Genomic DNA, 27,933 nt, shown 5'->3' with positions numbered 1-27,933 from the left:
ACATGCTTTAGCCACTTAAAAAAAAATGTCCACTGAAAACAAGTTAATAGCAGTAAATGTGTATGCTTTATTTTAAATAATTTCACCTCTTTATCTTGCCGTCGAACAGCCCTTTAATTTGGAACTACATTTTCTCAACCACCGTATACAGCAGAAGCACACCTACAGCACACATTTTATTGCCCCACAGATCAGCTGTTTAAGTCAGAAAGAGACAAGTGTAAGTGAGTAGGTACCCCAACACAACTCCACGCAAAATAACTGGACCTATTTAACCTAATTATCTCTTGTTCCTTAATTTTGCTGTAAGTCCATCATTGTCAATCCAACCTTTAAACCTTTTTTAATACCAATTTGGTGAGAATCCTGTGTCCTACACAAGTCATTTTAAAATTTCATCTTACTTGCTGTCAAATGTCTGTAATGAACTAATAACCTAACCAAGACTGCTGCTCATAAAAGCAATATTTTGTGAGATCAGTAATCAATAAACAAAGCATTTAACGTACCACTGCATCCACTCAAATGGTCAACATTTTTAAAAAAGTTTTTAAAAAAAACAACTTTTTAACAAATACTCAGATATAATACAAGTAGACCTTGGACTGCTTGCTCAATAAATACCTGTACCGAAGACCAGTAACAGCTAAATGCGGTCAAGTAGTAATGTTACAGTATATTACAATGTAAATAATATATACTTCAGTAGAGGAGACACGCTACACGAGTCAGAGACGCTAGTGACGTTACAAGGATGTTGACTCTTGCCAGCTTTATATTTACAAACACAACTTTTGTTAAGGGGATCACATGACCAAGCTGGATATGACACTGCCAGGAATGAAAACCTAGGTCTCTGCAGGGTTGAGGGAGAATTTTGCCCTTTGATGGGTAAACTTTTACATATCTGTACATTTAATATTAAGGCTCTGAAAAAATATCTTAACTTTTTCTGAAGATTTCATTATCTTTGTTAGCAGGCGGAGTTTGCTCAGTTTCATGACATGACCTATCACAGCTATGGAACTTTGGTAACATGATAACACTTCAGCATATATGGAGGGAAGACTGTAACTGTCTCTGTTGAAGGTCTCTGACATCTGATGTGAACAGCCCTCTAATCTTTCTCCCGCTGTCCACTGACTCCTGATGGACAACCTTCATGGTTTCCCAAAGCCATGACTGCATTGACAGACATCTGATGTTTCTGTGTTTCATTCAGTCTCTTGTCCAAGGTCCCTCCTGTTCAACTGTAGTTTTCCCCACAGTCATTGCGTGTGATGTAATAAACCATGCCAGTTTCCTTTTCCGGGGGGCTTGTATTTAGGACCACCAGTTATCATACTGGTCATCTCTGTGATGACTGTCCGCTGACCATTTTTGTGGGGATAGTCAGGGCGCTTTAGACTTGCTGGAAGTTGGTGGTTATGTATAAATGACGTGTTTGGTTTTGCCTCTCGTGTTTCGTGTAGTCTGTCCTCTTTCAGGTCTTCGTGGTGGAGAGGATGTCATGTAGCTCAGGTCTTATCATCATCCTTCCAGATCATACTCTTCATGTATGTTTTGCTATAATTTTATCATCCTCTATATGTTTGACCATCCTTGGACCCTCCTCTGTTGTTCCTCCTGAGGTCTCCCTTATTGGTTTCCTGTAATAGCATGCTTAGGGAGTTTTTCCTTGTCCAGTTCGAGGGTCTACAGACACAGAGGGTAACATACGCTCTACAGATTGCAAAGCCACTTGAGGCAAATTTGTGATTTGCGGTATTTGCGGTATTTAACTGAAAATAAAATTTGACTTGACAGGTTTTTTTACTTTTGGACTTCCCTTTGTTTCAAAACTTTATGTTAAGCTAAGCTAACTGTCTCCTGGCTCCAGCAGACAGATATGACAGTGGTATCAACCTTCTTCTTATGTAACTGTCAGCAAGAAAGCAAAGAAGCGTATTTTCCCAAAATGACAACTTGTTCCTTCAGTGATGTTGCTCACTAATAATGACCCTCTGTGCTTTCTGCATACTTTAAAACTTCAGCATATGTCTGCCTATTTTAATCGTGGTAAATTAGCTTTGTTTACTCCAGCTCCTCGTCTGTATCCTCAGCTGGTGGCTTGCTGCCATTTGCCTCACAATCATCAAGAAGCTGTTTTTCCTCTGAAAGTTGATCAGATTTGTCTTCAGTCTCTGATTGGCTGAGTTGCCCATTGGTGGGGGCAGGGGTGGACTCAGTTTGAAAAGTAGCTTCTTCCTCCTCTTCCATCATATCTCGTGTATATCTCCTCTTGAAGCAACCCAACTTGTAACACACACAAGAAAAATTATTTGACCAAATGTCAAAACCATCATTTAAATCTTTTTAAGTCTTTACAAGTCTTTAACTGGTATTTTATGTGGTAGGACTGTTGTTTGGTATGAAATTCTTAAATCTGGAAATCAATCCTCACCTTAAACATGATGATTCCAATTATGATCAGAAGCAACAATCCCACTCCAACTCCAGTAAAAATGATTAGCTGTCGATTCGGGGGAATTATAAACTCAACCCGAACTTCAGCCTGTTGGCAAAAAAAGTATAAGTTTTCAAAGCGGGACCTGAGCTTAATGAATAAGAATCTAAAATTTCTTGTAGTTTCAGTTCATGTGGAGACTGAATGTACCCATTTCATTGTTGGATTGTTGTCTCTCCATAAACCAGTTTCATCAGACTTCTCCCCTGTAACACCATCTTTATTCTGTGGTTAATAAATATGATAAATTACCACGGTTATTCTGAAAAACATCAAAAACAGTACCTTGGAAGTGGTCAAACTTCAGCTCACCTCTTGTTTACGAGAATCCAGCACATATTGTTGCTTGTCATACCTAACATGTACAGTGCTTTTAAACTTAACCTCCCCACTGTCTCCAATGTATTTTTTCAGAAAGGCAATATTCTGCGAAGGAAATATATGTCAGTTAGTTATATATTAACTACTTTCAGTGTTATATGTGGTGTGTGTTGTGGCTACATACCTGTACATACAGTTTGAGATCCCTAAATTGTGCGTATCCTGACAGTGTAAACTCAGTGGTTGATTCTTTGTCCAGGATGAAAGTGTCACACTCTATGATTTTGCAGTGTTTTTCTGGCAAGCAGTTCTGTAACACAGCAACAGTTCATTTTTTTTAAGAGATTTGTACTTTCATGACATGTTCAACTAGAATAATGTTAAACTTAATACGTTTTACTTACTTCAGATTTCATGTTGGTAATGTGGCATTGCGTTTTGTTCTTAAAGAGAAAAAGTAATAGGTAGGAATTGAAAAAAATGTCATTTCATACACAGCAGCAGTTTAAGTAAATAATGTCCTGGCAGCCAAAAATTACCTCCTGGACAGAGACGTTATAGTTCTCCAGTTCAAAGTTATATTCCAGTTTAGTTGGGAAGAACAAGGACACAGTGACAGGAAAAGCCTTCAGACCAGGATTAGATATCTGTGAATGGTGAGAGACACTTGGTTTATTTTTAAAGAATAGTTTAGTAATTTAGAAAATATGCAAAAAAAATCGCATGACTTTGTCAAACCAGCTAGTCTGACTCTGTCTAAAGGTCACAAAATCCAGCACCTCTAAGGCTCTATTTGTCAAGCTGCTCATCAATATGATAATAAATCTACCTCTAATTTCAAAAATGCTTTATGTAGGTTGCTTTAATAACTGTGGAACTGAGAGGGCAGTCTCTTTTTAACACAGTGGGTACCCCTTTAATGTCATTTTTCAATTGCAGGGCAGTTTGACATATTAACATATTTGGGGCGAGACTGTATTATGGTTTTGAGACACTGAAAGTGAACTTTTTCTTCATTATACCACAACAAAGTGTCTCACAAAACTTAACCAAAGTCCTCTTTTAGCCTAAACCACAGACAGGACTCTCGTTGCCTTGAAACGTATTTGGTTGAGCAGTTTAGTTGAATAAAAATGTAATTTGTAGGAGAATGAGTTGAAAAGTGTAGTAGTGTAAGCGTATCCTACATGTTGAAAAATGATGCCAAAGGGTAACCAGTTTTTAAAAAGTAACGCTAAGGGGCCCAGAACAAGCATCCGTATGTGACGAGTTGGGAGTGATAATGTGTGGAAACTGAGGTGTTATGAACGGAGATGATCTAGACACTGACATTAAACTTTGTGTACTATAAGGAAAATTAAAACTTAGTCATATAGTTTAGAATGGAAACAAAGGAAAGGGAGTTCCCACTGATAAACGATGGGGATCAGTGATTGGTTGTTTCATACACATTTCTGTCTGGCTCACTACCAGGTGACTGAACATGCAACTACTCCGGCACTACATGCTTTTTTGAAGAATGAGTCACTGAGTGTGTCTTAAAATTTTCTTTTTTTAAATTTTCTTTAAAATTACATCTAGCACTTAATGACTAGATCAGTGGTTGTCACTCATCCTGAAGGTTGCTTCTTACATAAAATTAGCGCTAGCACTTCACCTGATAGATAGTTTCCATTTTTTTAGGTGCATAATCATCTTCTGTGAAGTTCAGATAGGGGATGGAGCCCTCTCTCCTGAAAACAATACAAGATGATCACAATATGAAGTTAGCTGTTGGTTAACCTCTGGCAATACAAAGTAATAATAATAAATGTATTTCATGAATCAAATAATGATATACACTGAACACATGTACAGTTACACAATGCTATTTATGTGAATAGTGATACTTACACTGATACTGCCATTTTAATTTCATATTGTACTGGGATGCTTTTGGTCAGGGAATTACTCTTGGTGCTGTTTATATTACCGTTATCACTGTGGATGCAAAAAGCATTTCTTGTGAATATTGAACAGGAAATAAGTAATTATAATAAATTATATTTAATTATACAGAGAAAATGTTTGGCCTGGAATACATGAGAAGGCCTGTACCTTTTTCCAGTAATGGTCATGGAGATCGTGTCATTCCACTCGTAGTCAGTCATTATGTAGAAAGATGTATTAAATGTTGCCTTCACAGAAAAAAAAGACAGTGATGTTTGATTTGCTTGAGCAGAAAATGTCTACATGCAAAAGTTAGTAAATGTCAAAGGTCCTGGCAGTTGGAGACAGTTCATCATTTGTGACATTTCACTTCTGTCTGTCGTGAGGGTGTCTGGGTGCAGTATGACTCACAGCTGATCTGCTGCGATACACGGGAAGGCTAATGCCACATGTAGTTTTGTCAAGCACTCCTTCTAGATCGTGACAGCTGTGAAGCGTTGGTCTTGTGGCCTGTTATGACAAAAAAACATGCACATGCCAGGATGAGCGGAAACCCTTTAGAATAAGAGATTTCAGTTTAAATTCAGTACTGTGATGCTTTCAGGCAGGTTTAATGAAAGATGGAGTTCTGAGTTTTTGCTACTGTGAACCCTCTTCCCTCTGACAACCCACACGTCCTGTGTGGGTTTCAAATCCTCCAAAAAAAATTTCTGTTCCCCTTCTGTTCCGGTGTAAAAGACATGTTAGAGAAAGCTTTGCAGTGGTTATACACTTGACAAATAATTCAAATACATACCCGGTATAAAAAGAATAAATGATCATGTCAGTTCAAGTATGATTGTGAAGGTTAATAACTGGACAAAATAAAGATCGGTTAGTAGCTTAAGTTAAAAGAACAGAACAGGGGTTTTGTTTGTCTTTACCTCCAGTCATCACACCTTATTAGTGGCAAACCAAAACAATTTAATGGTAAATCCAGATTTCAATAAAATAAGTTAGTTGTGTTTGCATGAAACTGTCATTTCTAAGGAAAAAACAACCAGACACAAAAATACAAAAAGTATAACAAAATGAATGACTGTATGAGTGTAGCCTTCTTTCTATGTAGAAAAATTTAGCATTTACACTCTTACACTCTGGCCTCTTTATTAGATACACATTTCTAGTGAACTTCCCTTGCAGTTGCTGCAGATTTGTTGGCTGCACTTTTAAGCTGCAAATATCTTGTTCCACCTCATCCCAAATAATGTTCCTTTCATATAATGTGCAAGTAAAATATTCTCTGCACCATTATACCACCAGCAGCAACCTAACCTGTTGGCAGAAGGCAGGATGGATCCATGAATTCATATAGTTTACACCAAATTCTGACTGTACTATCTGCATGTTGCAGCAGAAATCAAGGTTTTGTTAGACTGAATGACGTTTGTCTTTGACTGTATTTTCCTAAAGTGTGAAAATCATAGAAGATTGCTGGCTTCTGAAATACTCAAATCACTTTGTCCTGTCCCAACATTTATTTCACAGTTAAAGTCACTTAGATAACTTTTATTCCCCAAACTTAGGCTTATCTAAACAATTGGACATCTTGTCAATGTCTGCCTGCTTTTATGAATTAAGTTGCTGTCGCATGATTAGCTAATTATTTTCATTAAAAGAGTAGTCCAGTGATTTAGCATTGCATTTCTGTATTGTTGGACATAGAATGGATATACAGTGTCTTGCTAAAGTATTCACCCCCTTGGTATTCTGTCTATTTTGTTGCCTTACAACCTGGAATTTAAATGGATTTTCAGTTTGATTTTAAGTAATGGACCTACACAAAATACTCCAGATTAATGAAGTTAAATGGGGGAAATTACTTATTTTAAATAATTCTAAAAAATATAAAACTGAACAGTGGTGCGTGCATATGTATTCACCCCCTTTGCTTTGAAGCCCCAACCATTACCTTCAGAAGCCACATAATTAGTTAAATAAGATCCAACTGTGAGGAATCTAGGTGTCAAATGCTCTGAGTACATCTACAGCTGTTCTGATAGCCCCCAGAGTCAACACCAGTGCAACACCACTAAGTAAGGGCTACCACCAAGCAAGCGACAGCATGAAGGCCAAGGGACTCTCCACACAGGTCAGAGACAAAGTTGTGGAGAAATACAGATCAGGGTTGGGTTATAAAAAAATATCCCAAACCCTGAACATCCCATGGAGCACCATTAAATTCATGATTAGAAAATGGAAAGATTATGCCGACACAGCAAGAGAGGGTTGTCCACCAAAACTCACGGACCAGGCAAGGAGGGCATTAATCAGAGAAGCAACCAAGAGGCCAGAGATAACACTGAAGGAGCTGGGCAGCTTTACTGCAGAGATTGGAGTATCTGTACTAGGACTACTATACGTCGCACACTGCACAGAGCTGGGCTTCATGGAAGAGTGGCCAGGAAAAAGCCATTGCTTAAAGAAAAAAATAAGGCAGACCCTTTGGAATTTGCCAAAAGGCATATTGGAGACTCCCAACACATGTGGAAGAAGGTGCTGTGGTCAGATGAGACTTAAATGGAACTTTCTGACCATCAAGGACAACACTATGGCACAAACCTAACACTTCTCATCATGCTGAGAACACCATCTGTGAATCATGGTGGTGGCAGCATCATGCTGTGGGGATGTTTTTCATCAGCAGGGACTGGGAAACTGGTCAGAATTAAAGGAATGATGGATGGTGCAAAATATAGAGAAATTCTTGAGGGAAACCTGTTTGAGTCTTCCAGAGATTTGAGACTGGGACGCAGTTTCACGTTCCAGCAGGACAATGACCCTAAACACGCTGCTAAAGCAACACTCCAGAGAAACAGTTAAATATCCTGGAATGGTCCAGTCAAAGCCCAGACCTCAATCCAATTGAGAATCTCTGGTATGATTTAAGGATTGCTGTACACAAGCAGTGCCCATCCAATTTGAAAGAGCTGGAGCAGTTTTGCCATGAAGAATGGACAAAAATTCCAGTGGATAGATGTGCCAAGCTCATGGAGACATACCCGAAGAGACTTGCTGCTGTAATTGCTGCAAAAGGTGGCTCTACAGGGGCGGCCCAATGGCGGAGTTGTTAGGGCACATACCACATGAGCAGATGCTCTTAGCAGGCGAGTGCTGGTTCGACTCCTGACCGGCCTGACTCTTTCCTGTGTGTCATTCCCTTTCTCTCTCTCTCTGCCCCTTTCCTGTCACTCTCTACTATCCTGTCAATAAAGGCAAAAAATGCCCAAAAAAATATCTTAAAAAAAAAAAAAAGAAAAAAAGGTGGCTCTACAAAGTATTGACTTTGGGAGTTGAATAGTTATGCATGCACAGGTTTTCTTTTTTTTTTGTCTTGTTTCTTGTTTTTTTCACAATAAAAAAAATATTTTGCATCTTCAAAGTGGTAGTTATGTTGTGTAAATGAAAAGATAGAACCCCCTCCCCAAAATTTCTTTCAAATTTCAGGTTATAAGGCAACAAAATAGAAAGAATACCAAGGGGGGTGAATACTTTTGCAAGGCACTGTACCTATAGCCTAAATATCAAAATAGATGCAGTGGGACCAAAGATATTTATTCCATGCATTCTTCTTCTTCTTCCTACATTACCCACAATGCATTTTTACCACCCACAGAGACTGTACAGTTATAGAGTAAAGTAGCCACTCAGTATAGATCAATGTTGGTGCATGATAAAGAATTTTAATGTTTCACCTCTGCAAGAGTCATCCTGGAGAAGGACAGGCCTGGAGGATAGTACATAGTGAGGCTGGTGTTGTACGAGTCATCACCATGATTGGACAGTTTGACAGACACGTTGAAGTAGTTATCTTCTGTTACCAGTAATACTGGGGTCCTAAGAGAGACAGAGTGCTTCTTACATTTTTTCATATCATATCAATAATACAGTTGCTGTGCTGTGTTTGCCAAATATACGTACGTGAAATGGAAATCCACCTCAAGTTCAGCAATACAGGTGTCTTTTTTTACACATTGCTTTTCAAAGGGAACCTGTAAAACAGGAATTGCTGCATTTTTGAAAATACAGAACAAGGCTGAAAAATATATGTTTTGTGACCAAGCGAGTTCAAACAGCACAGTACTTTGAATCACATTATTGGTGTCAGAGAGATGGCTACAGCTTTCTGCTTTAGTCACTGTACGTACCTCAACAACAGCCTGCCTTTTGCTGTCAACGTTCAGGATGGCATCCCCACTGTCGCTTTCAACTTGGGAAAAGTTTAACTTGATGATGAGGGGCGATAATGTGTCTTTCACACAACTCTGCAAAGAAAAGAGAAAAGTCTTCTGCATCTTGTTGAAGAAATTTTCAAAACTCTTTTTCAAACTTTTAATTTTGGAAGGTTTGGAATCAGTATTAAAAGGACTAAATAATGATTGAACGTACAGGGATTATGAACAGTATTACTGGTGTTTGTTTAGGTGAAAAGCTGAATTGAGGGTTAGGATTGTAGTATTTCAAACTAAATTGCTGAAAAAGAAGTTGCTACATGGCCAGGTCAGTTGACAAGGATTTGAGCTCAATGAAACAAACCAGGAAACACACAACAGCTACTGAATGCAGTGGATGTTCATACTTTTTTTTCTCACAGGAATGAGACACACTGCAGAGTTTCAAACAGGAATACAACAGCTCAAACATTGTGCCAAAAGCAGCTAATTACGTTACTTCAATTGAAATCACGTTTTTATACACGTTGATGAACTAATGATGAATATGTTTTCTCTGAATAATTGCATGCAAATGTATTTGTTATCAAAATTATTGATACCGTAATCTTCTGCAGCTAAATGCCATTGTGGTACCATCTATACAATAAATGTAGAATTTAACATGCAGTCTATTTTTTAATGTTGTATTTACAATTTCAATTTCTGTAGTTATTTGGGTTCATTTCAGATTCTGTTTGGTTTGACTGTTTTACATACTAAAATAGTTGCTGATGACAGTGGCAGGGAATTGTTATTGAAGAGAGTTTTAATTAATCTATGTTACCTGACAGGGCGCTCATTCAGCGTATCCTGGCTTGGACAGTCGTCCACCGCGCATCACCTCACCACAGGGGTCCCCCAGGACTCAGTCCTGGGGCCCCTACTATTTGCTATCTACACCACCTCCCTGGGTCAGATCATTCGCTCACATGGCTTTTCCTATCACTGCTACGCAGATGACACTCAGCTATATCTGTCATTTCCTCCTGATGACCCCTCGATCTCTGCACAGGTCTCTGATTGCCTCTCAGACATCGCCACATGGATGAAGGCACATCACCTCCAGCTGAATCTTTCAAAAACTGAACTGCTGGTTCTCCCAGCTAAACCTACAATACACCATGACATCAACATCAAAACTGATTCCCTATGGCTCGCCCCCACCAAGGTGGTGAGAAACTTAGGGGTTATGATTGATGACCAACTAACTTTTCCAATCATGTCGCCTCAGTGGCCCGGTCATGCTGCTATGCACTTTACAACATCAGAAAAATCAGACCTTACCTAACTCAACATAGTACTCAACTCCTGACACAAGCTGTACCCTCCTGACGGGCCTCCCAGCCCGCACAGCGCAACCACTTTGGATGATCCAGAACGCGGCGGCGTGCCTGGTCTACAACCAACCCAAAAGGTCACATGTCCCCCTGCTGCTCATCAAGCTCCACTGGCTACCTTTTGCAGCCCGCATTATGTTCAAATCTCTAATGCTTGCCTACAAAGTTGTCTCTGGTACTGCACCTACCTACTTGAATGCTTCCTTGCGACCGCTGCGCTCCTCTAACGAATGACGCCTGGCTCTGCCACCCATTCGTTCAAGGCAATCCAAACTCTTCTCTCACGTTGTCCCCTTGTTGGTGGAAGGCACAACCACTTCCTACCAGAGCAGGGGCGTCCCTCTCTACCTTTAAAAGACTCCTGAAGACCCAGCTCTTCAGAGAGCACCTTCTCTCCTGGCACTACATAGCAAATCTGCACTTAAAGAATCGTCACCAGCACTTATTGCTGCGCTAACACTTCTTATCGCACTTAACCTTGATTGTTCCCCTTTCTGTAAGTCGCTTTGGATAAAAGCGTCTGCTAAATGACTAAATGTAATGTAATGTAACTGTGTAAACTGCTTTCAGTGTGTCGCTATGAGTTCAGCAAGCTGGTTGATTTGCAGTGGATACTGTTGAGTAATTTGTCAAATTGAGGAATTTGGTGTGCACGTAAGCTGGGAGGATTCTGTGGTTATGTTTAACAGTCTGGTGCTTGTCACAAACACACTCATTCTTGCCACCAATGTGGCAAGAATGAGTGGCAATGTGGCAAGAATGAGTGCAAGAATGAGGGTAATAATAACTAGCTAATAACTGGAGGTACAGAGACATGAATGATATTTATAAATACACAAGTAGCGTGTGAGTGTGAACATCAGTTAATCTCCATACTGGCATGTAGATGGAACTGTTGAAGCAAGTTTCTTTATCCCTCAGCACTCTAGTTTTGGTAAGATTCCTGGATTTCTCCACAGTTTCGAAGAAACCTCGATATGTTTTTCTCATCGGATCCACATTAAGCGTGTATGAGATGTTCAGTCCTGAGTTCATTGCCCCTGCAAAGACATACAGCAGGATTCAAATAACACATTGATAGGATACATTGTTAGTAGTTGCTAATGAATCACATCATTGGATCTGGTCCCTACCTGCTTTGCTCTTTGTTGTTTCTACCATTTCAAAGCAGGTTTTTATGGTAACCATGGGAAAACTTTTATCTGTTTTGTCCACGCAGTCAAATTTCTCAGTAGTTATCTCCTCGGGTTGAAAGGACAGATGTGCTCTGACATGAAAGACGGGTCTGGACCTGAAAGACATTCATCAAAACGATTTAAAAAATGGATTATTAGACCTTTGATTTCCACAGGATGATGGTGCACTAATGCAGGAAGGAAGGGTAAACAAGACACCAGGGGCCAATGTCATGTCCTGTCCTGTCCTTTCACCATAGGTCATGTATTCTGTATTCTTCAAGTTTATGTTGCATTTCTTAAGATGCAGGCGGTGTTTTTTCCTACAGACTAAGCTAAGTTTGCCTTTATTATCACTCACGTCTTTGGTTGGGCTGAGGCTTGGGCCACAGCAAAGTGGGCTTTCTCCCATCTGCCAGTCTCTAGAAGTTTTCACTGACTTTCTAAGCAAGATTTTTGCACAAGCTCTTATGAACCTTTAAATGGTTCTCTAGGTCAGTTGCTGATTTCACTGTAGAGTTCCATACTCTGGCAGCTGACAGTGGTTGGAACACTACCTTTCTGCTGGACGTTTTCCACCATGGGTTATCTGAGAACGTCAAGAATCTACTAGTGGCTCTGGATTGCCATTCTGACCTGGACTCCTTCATCTTTCTGTCTATCAAGATTGACAATCGTATTTTCCCTTCCCGAGACCCTGGAAGCTAACACTCTGGATGGAAGACTCCTCTGAATCAGATAAGGCTGGGATAATTTGTCCACCATTGTCTCCAGGAAAGCGCTGGATTCTTCTTTGTGGTCAAAAAGGACAAGGCTCTGCTGCCCTGTATTGATTATCGCGGACTCAATGACATCACCATTAAGAACAGGTCCCCCCTCGCTCTCATTTTGTCATCCTTTGAGTTATTACAAGGAGCAAAGATAAGATCTAAATTAGATCTATGCAATGCCTACCATCTGGTGAAGATAGGTTCAGTGCAGCTGCCGTGTGGCCTACACCCATTAAGAAGAAATAATAATATTTTCTGGGGTTTGCCAATTTCTGACGCAAATTCATTAGGAATTTCAGTACCGTGACAGCACCTTTGCATGCTCTAACCTCCACTAATCTTAAGTCTTGTCCCATCAGTTTCTAGTGACTTTCCCTCTCACATTGAACCCATTTCTTGTGTGGTGGGGGCAGTTACATGGGATATTAAAGACAGTGTCAGATGGGAGGATAGCAATTCCCCTTCTCCGTATGGTTGTCCTCCTAACTGGTTGTTTGTGCCAGTTTCCCTCCATTCTCAGGTTATCCACTGTGCGCACACCTCTCTTATCTCCTGTCTCCTGTATCATTACTTATTGTAAGGCATTCTGTTAAGTGTTTTAATATTTACTATTCACAATTTTGGACACCTGTCTGGTGGCCTAATTAAGACGTCTCTAGTCCTGACAAATGAAGTTATGAGTAAAAAAACACTTTACACTTGGACTTACTGTACTAAAGATTACTGATGAGTTCCCATTTGTGATCTGACCAACAATCTGTGAAATTGTGTTTCTTTTCTGTGCCATGCCTGATACATTGAGGCACAGATTGTGTTTTTTGGATGGATTAAGGGAGTGTCCTCATCCATTTATGGGTAATTGTGGGAGTGGAAATGAGGCTTGTCCACTTCTGCCCAATTTTTCAGTGAGTGAGATTTATAAATTGGAATCATGCATACGCAGAAACTTAACCATGAACATCATGTATCCCTACCTTAAGACAGCAGCTGTGCCTTGTGATCCGATCACAATATCTGGGAGTCCGTCTTCACCAAGGTCAATGCTCCCATCAATGGCCTGTCCAAAGAATCTCATCCCAGGTTTTATTTCCTCTCCAATGATTCTCTGGAGTAACATATTTGAGAGCTGAAACAGTCCTTGATTTGCACATATATCTTAAGGTACTCATTGTACAGGTGATGGAGATGAATACTTTGTTTTTACATTATATTATATATATTATTATATTTCACTTCAGGTTGAGACACATAAAGGTTTTGAAAGTTAAATACTGAAATCACCATAAAATACTTTGATGACAATCTTATCCTAAACCAAGTCTTATCTTTCAGAGGATGACTTTTTATTTTTATTCAAGAGCCAGTTTTAGTGTGATGTGTCTGCAAATGAATGCATATCTGTCAGACCCTCATTGCATTATTTATTGCATTTATTTAAAAAAAAGGGGGAGCGAGAGAAGGATGCAATGAAGGTCCCCAGTGGGATTCGGCCGTGGGGGGTGGCGCCTCATGGTCGACATCTCAATGCCTAATCCACTGGGGTGCCTTGATGTACTATTGATTGATGTGGAAATAAATTTTTTACCTACCTGCAGCATGGTCAAAAAAATGATATAATATGTCAGGTTTTCTCTGCCTCACCTGGCTGAAAGGGCTGCGTATCCCTCTGCGTCTGTCACCAAGGTAAATGTACACAGCCCCTCTGTTACCATCCTCAAGGGGAGCCCCGACAGCAACGTCTCGGAGCCCATCTCCATTCAGGTCTGTAAGGCTAGATATGGTCATGCCAAATCTCCCCATGGATGGCGCTGTCACATTCAGTTCACTTTTCAGTTGCATCTGTGGGAAATGAGATCATAAGTCAATTGGTGAAAACAAATGTATTTTCTCTCAGTAACCTCATGAAAGCTGCTGAATCTGAGGCTTTGTCACAACCCCCACCTCATCAGTCAGTGTGTAGACGTAAAGCTGGCCTTCTGTCTTCTCCTGAGGCTGGTAAAACAGTGGAGCTCCCACCAGCAGAAAGTCGGTGTTACCATCTGAGTCAATATCTACTGAGCACAGCTCTGCACCAAAGTAGGAACCAACCTGAAAATTTGCAGACAAAGAGGATTCACATTGTTTAAATTGGAAAAATGCACTCCCTAAACCATTTTTGAAAGACATACATATCGAGCAAAGTTTTGGCTATCATGTATTGTGCTGGAACAACACTGTCATTTTCTCACAGTTTTTCTTCAAGCAAAACTAGACGCTAGTGCAAGGAAGTCTTCTGGTTTCCTCTCTGCAAACCACTGAAATTATGTGCCTTTGCACATTTTCATAAAGGTGCAACATGCAGCATTCTGCATCTCTAGGTGCAACATAAGTGTAATACAACACATTTGATCAAAGAAATCTGCTTGATTCTTTCAAGGCAAAAATACTGCATGTTCCAAGAAGCAGGTAAATGTAGCTTTCTGAGTGACTTTGCAAAGTAAAATCTGAAGTCTCTTTATAGCAGATGTAAACATGAGGGGTTCAAGCAATGTTATCTCAAAGGTAAAAATAAACCTGCATCTTGTTCCTCAAGTAACAACTAGTTCCATGAGAAATATCCTAAAAATTATTGACAGTGGCTCAAAAGGTGGCATAACAAAAAGTCTTTTGCTAACTTGCAGTAGCAGATTAACATGCATAAGCAGCAACACCTTTATTTCTGTTTAGAATATGTATGATAAATCACATTTTAACAAGCTTTGTCAAGAGAGTTACCAACCTGCTCTCCATCTAGTCTTTGGGCTGCAACCCAGTCCGTGCCATTGTGTTTGAAAAGTATGACCTGTCCTTTGTGCTCGAATCTTGGTGCACCCGTGAAGTACAGAGGAGCATTATTCTTGTCTCCAACAGATACAGAGTATCCTGCAACAGCAACAGCCACATATGACATAATCTGCTAATCTGTGAGCTATCACTCACATCAAATAGATTTCTACTGGAAGTGTTTTGTTAAAGAACAAATATAAAATTATGTTCATTTTTTAAAAAGCCTAATGCTATTCTGTTTTATTATGATGACCATTCACTGAATTTATAACCTCATGTATTTTCTACATTTACAATACAAAGGTTTTTCTTTTTTGTTTTTTATCATCACTTAAATTACAAACTGATAGAGCCTAATAGAGCCTAATAAAAATCATTTTAATAAATGAGAATGTAATCTGTAAAGAAAGAAATAAGTTCACCCATGTAGGAGTCCTCCGGCATGTGTGGATCTTCAAGTTGTGTTTTTTTTAGGCCATGGAGCTCTTGGAGAGAGCCTCGCCAGCTGTTTGATCCCACCGAACCCAGGATCAAGTTATCCTGTTAACAGAAATACACAAGTCTGGTTAGAGCACACACAAGAGCGGCACTGCCAACAGTAGTTGTGTTGGGAGTGAACAGGTCAACTTCCCAGTCTGACTTACTGCAGTCAGACTACTTTGATTGATTGATTTGACACAAATAAAAACATAAACACAAAACAAGACCACAAAAACTCATCTAAGAAGCACCTCAGTAGCCAATTAAACATAGTGTACTTAGAGAATATTGTTTAAATTTTTAATAATATAATTGTAACCATTGCACCCCCAATGCAAAAGCTTCCTCTCCAGACATGTTTTAAACTATGTAAAAAATACAATGTATTTTTACTTCCTCATTGAGAAATCTGTGTCAGGCCCACCACTGCTGCTTGTGCTAGGTTGACAAGGTGAAAGAGCAGTGGGTATAAGTGGTAACCCACTGTGTCATCACCTATTGGTTTGTGAACTGCTGTTTTGAAACCTGGACTTTGTAATATGGCCGTCACCATCTTGGTTTTTTGAAACCAGAAGAAACCATATTTGGAGGAGAAGGTGGAGCTGAGGAGGAGTGAGGGGTGGATCTGACCTGTTCTGTACTCTGATTGTCAGGCAGGTCGCTGTGTGTGGTACAGTCTGTCAATCACATGGTTGCCCTGCCCTAATGCATAACCTACAGTATGGTCTGTTTGCCTCTAAATGGGACCATAATTTAAAATATAAACATCATGTTGTATTGAAGAAAACTTGAAACTAGCAATGGAGACCATAAACTGATTAGGAAAACATTTACTGAGGTGATAAATCAAGTGAGAAGTAGAGACATTTGCACACAGACTTCAATACAATCAGACTTCTTTTTGCAACCAGTGGAGTCGCCCCCTGATTGTCATTAGATAGAATGAAGGTTTAAGCCACTTCCGCTTCTGCTTGACTTTGCAGACCCAGAGTCTATGTCCATTTTTTATATACAGTCTATGAGTGTGTATCAAGAAAGTTGGCAGAGTAAATATCAGAGAGACCCAGCCACACATTTGATCAGTCAGACCCAGACTCAGAAGAGGAGTCTGTTGTGCACTAAAATCAGTGACTAGCACGGTGCTAGCACTGACAAGCTATGCAGTTAGCACAGTTAGCATCTTTTATTTGTTTATGTTGTTTGTTAGCTAGCAACTGGCAGTGTCTGACACAGTATTAGTGGTTGTGCTAATGCAAACTCTCACTCTCTCTGTTTTTTGAGGTTGTCTTTTTGTGGTGTACTACAAACCTATTTATTAAAAAGGGTTATTTAAAAAAGAAGGCAACCAACACAACCCAGATATTGCTTTTTAGTCATTCATTGTATTTACAGTCACTTATAACTTTTCTCTTTATTTTTTGCTTTTATTTGCGTACTCTGCCTTTCCCATGTAGTTTACAGCAGTTTACACTCCGCTGTTGCTCATCTTTTGTTGCATTTCTGACAGAGTAACTGTTCAGGGCTAGTTTGCTTTGTTTGTTTGTTTGTTGACACTTTTAGCCACAAATTTGTCAGATGTTGGTGTTAAAATTAAAGGTCAAACTTTTGAACTTTGAAAGCTCTGAACCCCCTGCACTATACAATCAATTATTCTGCTTGCAAAGTACACACTACAATTGTAGTACTTAATACTTTTTCAGTGTGTTCAAGCATGCACAGGTGAGCAGTTTGTTGGGGCATATAACTCATGCAGCGGCAGATAAATAATGATCCAACATGAGTGCTGTCCACCATGTTACCTGATTTTACTCATATTTTATGAAACTGTTGTTGTAAATTATCTTATTAATGAACAAGATGAAATACTTTTGTGTATAAAGATACTGTCTAACTGCACCTGTATGTATGAATAGTTAGAAAGCACTGTGATGATTTACTGCAGTAATGAGTTAAAGATTTTGAATGTGTCCAGATTTTGTCTTTTTGACTTTACTCACATTATGAAAGACAGCGCTGAATCCACTCTGAGACATTTCACCAGATATGTCTCCTGCTCGAGCCACATGGGAGCCTAAATATGAGACAAAACTAGTTTAAGTTTTTTCATGATTTTTGTAACATCACACAAAGAAGAAAAGAAGGGAAAAAAACTGAACATTACCTTCCATTTTAAAGATCCTTTTCTGAAAGTTTTCCAGTATTCCTGTGAGTCCGTCATAGTTCTCAATTTTGAAGGCATATTTTTCTGTTGGTTCTGAAGCAATTGCCCTAAATTTATCCAGTTTAGCTACTTTGACCTGAAATCAGAATGTTTTTTGAAATTATTGAGTATCTCCAAGTCTGATGTCAGAAAGGCAAACAACACAGTTTTGCACAATATTGGACCCAAACTGGAATCAATAAAAGTTTCACAATTTAAGGCTGAGCGTGGCCATGATTGTTACAGTACTACTGAAAGACAAAATATGTAATTCTTTTTATGCTGGTAAAACCACGTCTGAACAGTTTTTTTCTGACAAGTAGGACTGTGTGTCATCTGCACAACAGTGAACAGAACAGTTCCTTGAACTGACCCCTGAGGTAACTTGATATATAATGTAATCAAGAAATTTCATCCATTAAGTATATAAGACACAATAATGATTCACATTATATCACAGCTTACCCCAATGACAAAGCGAAGGATATTTTTATCAGCATATCTTTTAATAATCCCTTGTCTGTCGGTATCACTGGGATCTCCATCTGTGATTATTACCAGAACCTTAAGAGCATCTCGAGAGGCACCAGCGTCTGGGTTTTCCAAGATATCATCCCTGAAACAAATGTAAATGTAACATTTGTAATGTTCAAAATAAACAAAACTCCAGCTATGACTATGAGTAAATGAGCATTTATTACTTTGACAAATAAGATGCTTATAATGTTACTGTGGTACTGTTCCAGTTGTTGTTATTAAGTGTTTTTCACTTCAACAAGTTATTTTCAAGTTATTTGTTGAACAACTCGTTTAAGACTTTAAGAACAGTTTGTGTAATGTAACTGAACTTACAACACAAATTTGAGGGCTCTGTATGTGTTGGTGAGACTCTTCATGTGGGGCTCTTCCTTAAGTTTATCAAGAGCTCTACCAGCTTGATAGTCATTGAAGTCAAAAACCTTCCTGTAATTTGAGGAGAACTGAACTGCTGCAAACTAGAAAAAAACAGATGGGATAATACAGTTTTTATTCAACATTGTGTATATACAAAAAATAAATGCTATGAATGCTTCCATGTTGCAGCAGGGCAGTAACCTTGATTGATGTGTTCATAAGGCTGTCCATTATATCCACTATGAAATCTTTATTTTTCGTGAATTCTTGTCCAGTCATACTTGCTGAGCCATCAAAAAGAAAAGCAAGGTCCACAGTCTTTTTTGTGCATTCTGAAAAAAAAAAAAAAAAGAATAGTGAAGATTTGTAAAGAATGTTTTGTCAGGACAAAAACATAACAAGAAGAACAAGATGTTATAACCACAGAGATGGTCATAAATACTTTAAATTTCTTTTACCTTGGAAATCAGGTGTGAAATTGGAGACTTGCTGAAGATTATGTGTGATCTTGTAACAGATACTGTTCAGATAGGAGTTGTCATTACATTCGTGGGCTACACTTGGGCTGCAAACCTAAATCAGAACCCGAGAGTCAAAAGACATCAGGTTCATCATTGATTTGAAGGAACGTCACAGAGAAAGTGTATTTTATGATTTTATCTAACTTATTGAACATTGTAATTTTCTTACAGTGAACTGGGACCCTGTGGAGTTTGCAGCTATCGATAGCCCAAGGTTCTTGACTGGCATTGTTTTGTTTTCCCGATGAATGTCTGCAACAGTAACAAAAAAGCGTTTCAGCTACATTATGAAATGTTTATATTTCATATTTCTGTATTGCTGGAAACTGTATTTTTTCTGTTCTGGAGTGATTAACTGAGTGATACTGACTTCAAAAACTGTGTTTGTATACCTTCAGGGTTGAAGCACTGGATGCTTTGGTTTTTCTCAGGTTTGCATATTCCCCCAGATCCGTTTAGCTGCAGAGGTGCAGTGACGATTATCCTGTGGATGAGGTCAGCAAAAATGGCAACAGTAGTCTTAACCATTTAAGGTCAGTCTGTTTAAAGGAAAGTGCTTTCTCTGTGGGCCTTAAGAGACCTTTTTGTAATGGTACAGAAAGATAAGTTACAGGACGCAATGTCATTCAAAGTGTCAAACCACACTGTGTTGCAGCTCTTCACATGAGCTTCTAATGAAGTAAACCAGAATTATTCTCCATCTACTATGTGAAAAAATAAGGATTGTGGCAATAAGAGCAATGATAAATACCCACTGAACTACCATGTTGCAGATGCAGACTTACCCTTTGTTCATGCCAGATATGAATTGAAGCACTTTGTAACCAAAGAAATCTTCTTTTTCGCCAGTATAGACATCAGTATTTGTCATGTCAATGTTGAAAGCCAAAGAGACATGGATGGCTGCAATTTGAAAAAAATGACACTTTAATCTCAATGTGGCTACTAATTTGAAATTAATATTAACAAATGATTAGAATTTCAGGAGATAATAATTAATGTTAACCATTTTAGAAATAATGTGATATTCAAAAGCTGGGTTTGTAATCCAACACTGCCACATGTTCACCAATACACTTAATAATTAAGAATGCGCTGATATTGTTTCTGCACAACTCACTTCTCAGATTTAAGAATGCATTAAGTACAAATAATCAAATTCGGTTCAAATAAAGAAAAAGCAGATAGCGTGTAAAAACTACCGAAACTACTAAAGTACATCTGTGGTAAATGTTATTTCACCTTCATGTTTATGTTTATGAGAAGAAATATATGTGTTGTTACACATATATTTCTTCTCATGTCGGCTGAGAGAACTCAGTGTATCGATGTGTGTATGATGATCTTAATTTGTACACGTACACAACTGTTGTTAAAAATGCTTGAAGGATGGAGGATTAATAAGCATGTCCACTGGGTGGCAGGTCAAGGCCAGACCAACCTCAGTTTACACTAGAACATAGTCCTTGAGAACTTCTGATTTTACTTAGCTTGAACATTACTAAATATTGTGATACACAAAGTCACTACAATTTGCCATCACTCCACTGATGCAGCACTGCTCTTTTTTAACACTGTTAATGGACAAATGGATGGAGTTTTTGGAAAAGGATCAGAACTGATGCAGCAGAAAAAGAGATACCGTCTTTTTTGTTTCACACATTCCTGTTCCTTGTCAAAACCTGGTGCCTAACATTAGCCACAATAAAACGCATCCACCGACTGTCCAGCCAACCTTGATCTGCTAGCCTTAGACAGAGAAGAGGGGGCCTGGTAGGTTCCCGTCTTTCTATCTCTAAACCCCAACATTATATTCATTTTCATAAGCAAATTTCAAAAACATCTTCACTACTTTGACAGCACATATTTGTTACTCAGGAAAGACAAGCTGACGATAAATAACCCATTACCACACACACACCATCACACTTTACACTACGAATAAAGAAGCACATGCAAAAACAGACTAAAATCATCAGTTTCTTTTGGTCTACTTGAAACATCCTTTGCTTTTAGGGATTCTGTGCTTTCTTGTTCTGTCTGTATCTTTTTTTATGAGATGAACAGTAAGTATTATCAAAGAAATAAAGACATCTTTTTCATTAAATGGGAAATGTATCAGCCATAGTGATAAACCCATGGATGATTACTCTGTGGGTACTGTGCAGATCCCCTGGGTTCTACAGACAATTTTACCATCTATCAGCTTCTTGTTTTGGTTTAACAGCCTGCAACTCTACTGTTTTGGTTGATTTATCACAGGTCTCATCTATGTTGTTTCCAGGACAAACAGGCACCTGATCCTTGCAAAAAAAACTTTAAAAACCTACACATTGTCCCTGCCCAGCATCAAATGACAAAATGAACTACTAGCTGGCTGGTCTAAATGCTATAGTGGAGCATTTAGCAGCTACTGCGCCAGATATTTCCAGACACAGAGCTAAAAGGAGAGTGAGACATACTGCGGACTAAGGATTTATTATGTATTTAAAAAGTGTGGATTTTTTTTTCTCACAAAAAAGAGTCCTGGCTGATCTGGATAGTCCGCAGATAAGTACATAGGTTTCAATTCCTGTTGGCTCAATTTCCTATGTCAAGAGTCTCACTGAAGACTGTTAGAATTCATGTCTTAGCAAGAGGCTGTACACCTGCCTGAGTCAAATTGTGCTTAGCATGCTCAGGGAGGATTTCCTGATCGTCTGAACTGTTTCTTTACACTAAATGAAGTGTGAAAAAAAATATGATAAAATAATTAAAATAAGATCAAATTTGTAAAATCATGGACATTCAAGTTTAAAAAAAAAGTCACTGAATAAGGTTTCACAACATTAAAAAAAATTCAATAATTTTTTGTCATTTTCAAAAAGTAAAAAAAAATAAAATAAAATAACTGTAACATCTCTCAAAGATCTCAAACCTCAAATTCTCTCATGTATATACCCACACAAATATATGGTACCCCTACCTCTCCTTTTGTGGAAGAATACTCTCATACTGCAAATATAGTAAAATTTTAGATCTTACCAACAGCCACCATGTAAGTGAGCAGGAAAAGGTGACACTGCCCCGGCATCTTTCACATCACCCCTCTCAGCTTTCTCAGGGCTGAAAGTGGTGCTGGTGTTGCTTGAGACATATGAATGTGCAATACTTCCTGTGTGCTTTTTAAACTAGGGTGTTTCCGTAACAGGTGGTTGTGACACTTCTGCTCTCAATGTAAAGTTCTCAGCAAAATGTTTCCCTTCCCTCACGCTTCCTCTTTTCTTAGGTTATTCCTAAATCCTTAATTTTTCACTTATTACCATTGCTGGTATTGTTTTGGTGTTGTTTACTAGTATTGTGGTTACCATACTATAAAATTACTACAGTAATACCACATTGTGGCATTAGTAGTGGTCTTACTTAAGTAAAGGAAATGAATTCTTCCTCCACCACCAAGTACAATTAACAATGCGATAATATGTAAATACTCCTTTATAAGTAAAAGTCATGCATTCAGAATTTTATTTCTGTAAAAGTACATAGGTATTAGCTGTAAAATGTACTCAGCATAATATATAATACAATTTTATAAACTGATCACTACATTGAGGTGTTTAGAATATTTTACCCTCCTAGAGTGGGCAATATATTAGAAACACCTTCCAGTATAATGCAGTCCTGTACAACTCTTACACTAAACAACATCTCAGTAACATAATTAACATATGATTTAAACTGAACACTGAACTCAAAGAGCTTGGATTGCGTTAGACTGCACAGGTGTACCTAATAATGTGGCCACTGAGTTTAGCAAAGCATTTAGATGAGGAGTTGGTGGAGACAAAAACCAGAGAAAAATTGAGAATATTGGCCTTACGTTCATCAGGTGGACAGAGACACGGCAGGTGTCAAGATGGATATGTACTGTAAATAGACAATTGTTTGCTAACATGTTGGCCAAATCAACTTTATAAAATGAAAATATGTCATGTAGAGATACAGCTAGTTTCTACTGGACCCAAGTTGCTGGAAAATCAGTTGTTACAGATTTAAATTAACAACAATATGTTGTTATGTAGTGATTTTTACTTTTGGGACCAGGAAGTTCTGGTTTCAGTTTAGCTCTCTAAATTCCCATGCCTCTCAGTGATGCCTGTTTATCCAAAAAAATCTATGCACTTTTTCTCAAAGACATTTCAGAAACAAAATTCCATTCAGCTAGCTCAAATCTCATAACCTGGAAAAATAAAACTAAACTATCTACATGGATAGAGACCACTCATTAGGAAATATTTAAAATGAGAAGAAAAAAGTTTGGGTTAACCAAACCGACTATGTATTGGTTCATACTCTAAGTCTGAATTTTCTCTTCCCTTTTTAATCCTCCACTAACCACTTGGTTAGTTTCAACTTGTGACTGCTGTTCCTCATTGGAAATACAGTTTTGAATATTTTGTTTTTCAGTTATGCAATGAACTTATATGGTTGTGGCAAGTCAGGTCTAGTTTTTATATTATATATATTTATATTAATCCTTATCAACTAGCACAGTGAGAAAACAGGATGTGGGTTATTTCACATCCTGCTTTTGCTTCAATTCATCAGAGCAAAATCTCATATCATTTTCATGCTCAGTCATCATGGGACTGTGGTGCAGAGGCTTGACTGAGCACGGGCTTTTGAACCTTCAGAGAAAAGTCTACAACTGGGCAGCCCTGTGTTATACAGCCCAGGGAAATGATGTCCACATGGGGGGAAAAATACATAGCTAAGTTCTCAGGAGTAATTCCTCCACTGGCTTCTATCAGTAGAGTCGGGAATTCTGTCTTCAGTTCATCAGCTGCAACATGGAGCTCCTGTAGGTGAGAGACAGGGTGTGGGAGAGGTGTATTATTTCATGGATGTGGCAAAGTTGTTGGAAACCTGCCAATAAAAAGGTGAAATGACTAGGGCTTATGTTGTGGACATTCTCTACCTGAGGTTGAAAGTTGTCCAGCATTACAATGTCTGCTCCTGCTCCAGCTGCCTCTCTGCCCTCCTCTGCAGAGCGGCACTCCACCTCAATCTTACTGCTGAAGCCACACACTGACCGGGCAGCTTTCACAGCCTGAAAAACAAAAAGGTTTGGGGTTTTTTTTGTGTGTGTGTGTGTGTTGTGAGCAACAAATGTCGCAAGGCAAATGTTTCAGCTGTTCAGACTTTGGTTTTTGAGTATTTAAACAATAGTTTCTGAAAATGTATAAAAATGCAATTTTTGATGGTTTCAGTGCTATAAATTCAGTGGAAGTTATGCTTGTAAATCTATGTGAACAATGAGGTATTCATGCTTGAAGACCTGTGGAAGTGCAAAAAGGCCATAATAGTTTGTTAGTTGATAATTTTTTTCTGAAATTCAACTGAGTACAATGTTTAGATTTTGGATCAATATTTGACCATCGAATCTGAGTAATTTGAGTATAGTCTTTTTTATTTATTTTTTTTTTAATATGCAGTTTTTTTTATTTATAGTTTGTTAAACCTCAAAGTTTTTTCATCAAAATTCATGAACCCCGAAAACTATGTAGCCTGAAGCACAACTACTTTCACATTGCATAGAAAGATTTGTCTCTTTCCATACGGTCTCATTTTTTAATGACCTCTAAGTGCGTATATTGTCATTTTAATAATGATTTTAACTGGATCTCAGGCACCTCTGTGATACTTCCTGATGCCCAAACATGGTTATCCTTCAGCATCACCATTCCACTCAGGTCCTGTCTGTGCATAGACACGCCGCCAACCAGCATAGAGTACTTCTCCACCAGACGGAACCCCGGGGTGGTCTTGCGTGTGCCCGCCACTTCTCCATGCCATCCTCCTGCCATTGCCCTAGCCTGGAGCTTAGAACAGCGAGTGGCGATCCCAGAGGCCCGGGCCAGGCAGTTGAGAGCTGCCCTTTCCCCAAGGAGGAGACACCTTGCTGGGCCTCTCACAACAGCAGTCAGTGTGACATCATCTGGACCTGTGGAGGTTAAACAATAGATATATAGGAGGATTGAGATCAAATGATGGAACTGCATTTCAGAGTGAATGAGTCAACACTTCATAAGTGATTGTAGATGTTTGGAACTCTAACTAGTGTTGTAGTTTCAAATTCACATCAGGTCATGTGAATGGAGCTGCAGAGACAAGCATACTGAGTTTAAGGGAACTGATGTAAACCTTCATTTGGATTGAAATCTGTTGTGCCAAGTGTTGAGTAGACATCTGCATAGTGGGTTATTCTCTAAATCAGTATTTCCTAACAAAAGGTGCATGTACCCCAGGGGGTAGTTCTGCAGTTGCCAGGAGATCGTGGAGTAGCTCAATTGATATGAAAAATCCTAAAGAATTGTAATATTAATCAGGATTTTGGTTAAAACAAAAAAACCCCCAATATCTTCACATATTTGTGTTCATAAAAAAACACATCCCTGGAAAACACAAAAGCATCATCATCATTTTCCCCGTTCAGAGCCACAGACATCACTCTCTCAGGCTGAGATGAACGACTCATGACACTAACTGACTGTGTGTTTTTGGTGTGTATAGGAGGGACGGCTTCACAATTACAATTACTTTTACTCCCAATTTATTATAAAAGGTTTTAGAAAGAAAAATCTCAGACAAATTTACTTGACTTATGTGTAAGTGGAATATTAAAAATTTGTATTGGTGGAGTGTATTGGATTGCAAAGGTGTTGGAATACAACCCTCAGTTGTACACATTGCTTCTGACTCCTACCTGTAACTCCATCAGCCTATTTTAAATGTAGTTTTATTATTGCCTAAATAGCCTTATGACTTTTTTAAAATAAATTTTAAGCTTTTAATCTTTAGTATATATGAAGTTTTAATAAAAGCAATTGTGTTTACCCTTTGTAAACACTGGTCTCTGCTATTTTCTTCTGTGTTCATGGGTAGAAAAAACACTCTGAGATGGTTAAATCCCCAATACATGGTCACATAATGAAAAAAATTGCAGTTCCTACCGATCTCAGCTCCCTCCTGATGGATCCAGTCCACATTGCAGCCGACTGCAGTGAACACTGCTGTGAAGAACGGGCTCCCTGCCAGGATGCTGTGTGGTGTCTTACACAGCAGCCTTGCCTCAACCTCCTGTGAACCTACACACACCCCTGCAGGGTCGAAGTTTGGTGTGTCCTCTGCCAGCCACTCTTGTGCCAGCTGAGCCAGAGTGTGAGGTGGTATCGAGTGTGTTGCTGTGTGTTTGGGAGTGGACATTCTGAAACAAGTGTGTGTGCAAAAGATGCTGTTTTAGTTGACATGAAAGTTCAAACAGAAAACAGAGGATGTCATATAACTTTCAAGGTGCTTTCTTGTCTCACAGCCACTGTTATTCAGGAAATGCTCAGCCATGAGTGTGTCAAGGTTCATTTTTAAGTTCCATGATAGATCATCGTTCCTCCCATGAGAGGATGACATGTAAAAAAGCAGATATCACACTGCGACAGACTTCACCCTTTAGAGGCAATTTCAAAAACATCCCTATACAGCCTCATAAGAGTGATTAGCATGATTTATACATAGATTGCTTTAAGCTAATCAGTTTCTTAGTGCTCCACCTACCAAACTTATCTTTAATGTGAAACTTCTACTGACAAATACAAGGAAAAACATGAATAAATGAGTGCAACATAACAAATGCAAACACCTCCTCACAGGTTATGATGGTTCACTGAACTGTTTGACTGACCACATTCTAACCTTAGCTGCCATGGGAGATTTTGGAGTTGTATGTTAGACAGCACTCTCCTTCAACTCAAAACAGCAAATGAGGAGATATCTTTTTGGAGAATGCTGTTTATTCTTCCAGTAGAGACTCATAGAATCTATGCTAATAAGTGCTGAAGCTGTTTGAAGGGTTCATGGTTGAACAGCACCTTACGAAGGCACTTGAAATTATTTTTTCTTTTTATTTGTCACATGTACAGTGTATATATATATGTATATGCTTCTCATTGGCCATTCATCCAATCTAAACCTGCATAAAAAATAAATGGGTGGACATGCCACTGAGGAAGTCAGTGCTTTATCAATTACTACAACATGGCTCATGACTAGTACACAAGGAATTATTACATTCAGATCACTTTCTGTTATTCTTGGACAAATTAACAGTTAACTAGTCCAGGACTGGACCAGTACAAATAAATGCAAACAAGGGATTAACTTACTTTGATTATTGGCTCTCCTTTTTCTTATGGTCACAGACTGCAGAGTTGTAGTAATGTGCACACAATGCTGCTGGAAAAATGTGACATGGAATTTGACCCCATGTCCATGTTGGAATGTTTACAAGCACGCTCAGAGTTGGAACTGTAGACGTAAAATTGACTGTTGTAACCAAGGCTGATTGACAGGACTGTGAAGCCAGTGTGCATATTTGGAAAAATTAACTGAGATTAAAAAAAAAAAAAAAAAAAAAAGGTTTTAAAACAATATAACAGAGTAAGATACTTAACATGCTATATGCCTTGTGTTTTTTCACAAACCACAATATGGGACTCTTTTGCGCCACAACAATGAGGTATATTACAATGGTAATATTGTTTAATAGTTTTTCATCTGTGGTGCTGTGCACACAAACCCACACCTTCCTGTTTCTTGAAATTGGCTTTACACCCCTAATCATCAGGTCATCTTCATGCCTGCATTTCTAGGTCTCACTGAAACCCTCAATGGGGTGGTGGCCATCAGCAGTGTGCTAATCATGCACAG

General features: G+C 38.7%; 2 protein-coding genes across 2 annotated transcripts; both read right to left on the bottom strand.

The window, feature by feature from the left end:
• Positions 1-47: 47 nt before the first annotated feature.
• Positions 48-22,527, bottom strand: LOC139636094 (integrin alpha-M). Its single transcript, XM_071503788.1, has 31 exons — positions 22,216-22,527; positions 19,977-20,094; positions 19,584-19,675; positions 19,361-19,443; positions 19,129-19,243; positions 18,872-19,002; positions 18,629-18,771; positions 18,242-18,392; positions 17,738-17,873; positions 17,574-17,647; positions 15,519-15,636; positions 15,050-15,192; positions 14,233-14,379; positions 13,933-14,130; positions 13,266-13,396; positions 11,480-11,637; positions 11,223-11,386; positions 8,944-9,060; positions 8,717-8,787; positions 8,491-8,632; positions 5,168-5,266; positions 4,925-5,004; positions 4,721-4,807; positions 4,485-4,560; positions 3,367-3,474; positions 3,232-3,270; positions 3,012-3,137; positions 2,819-2,932; positions 2,657-2,731; positions 2,444-2,554; positions 48-2,295 (listed from the first exon to the last, which is right to left on the bottom strand). The coding sequence occupies exons 1-31, from the start codon at positions 22,262-22,264 to the stop codon at positions 2,074-2,076; spliced, it is 3,618 nt and encodes a 1,205-aa protein (XP_071359889.1). The 5' UTR covers positions 22,265-22,527; the 3' UTR covers positions 48-2,073.
• Positions 22,528-22,678: 151 nt separating this feature from the next.
• LOC139636095 (nicotinate-nucleotide pyrophosphorylase [carboxylating]-like) lies at positions 22,679-27,480 on the bottom strand. The gene is made up of 5 exons (XM_071503789.1): positions 27,390-27,480; positions 26,184-26,437; positions 24,864-25,174; positions 24,149-24,280; positions 22,679-24,029 (listed from the first exon to the last, which is right to left on the bottom strand). Exons 2-5 carry the CDS (start codon positions 26,434-26,436, stop codon positions 23,805-23,807), a joined length of 921 nt encoding a protein of 306 aa, XP_071359890.1. The 5' UTR covers position 26,437; positions 27,390-27,480; the 3' UTR covers positions 22,679-23,804.
• Positions 27,481-27,933: the final 453 nt, after the last annotated feature.

The sequence above is a fragment of the Trachinotus anak genome, unplaced genomic scaffold (genome assembly GCF_046630095.1).
Source record: "Trachinotus anak isolate AG129_WGS33_773 ecotype Australia unplaced genomic scaffold, CSIRO_AGI_Tana_v1 ptg000019l, whole genome shotgun sequence".
Classification (NCBI taxonomy): domain Eukaryota; kingdom Metazoa; phylum Chordata; class Actinopteri; order Carangiformes; family Carangidae; genus Trachinotus; species Trachinotus anak.
The sequence above is the reverse complement of the archived record's forward strand: the minus strand, read 5'-3'. Positions and strand labels throughout refer to the sequence as shown.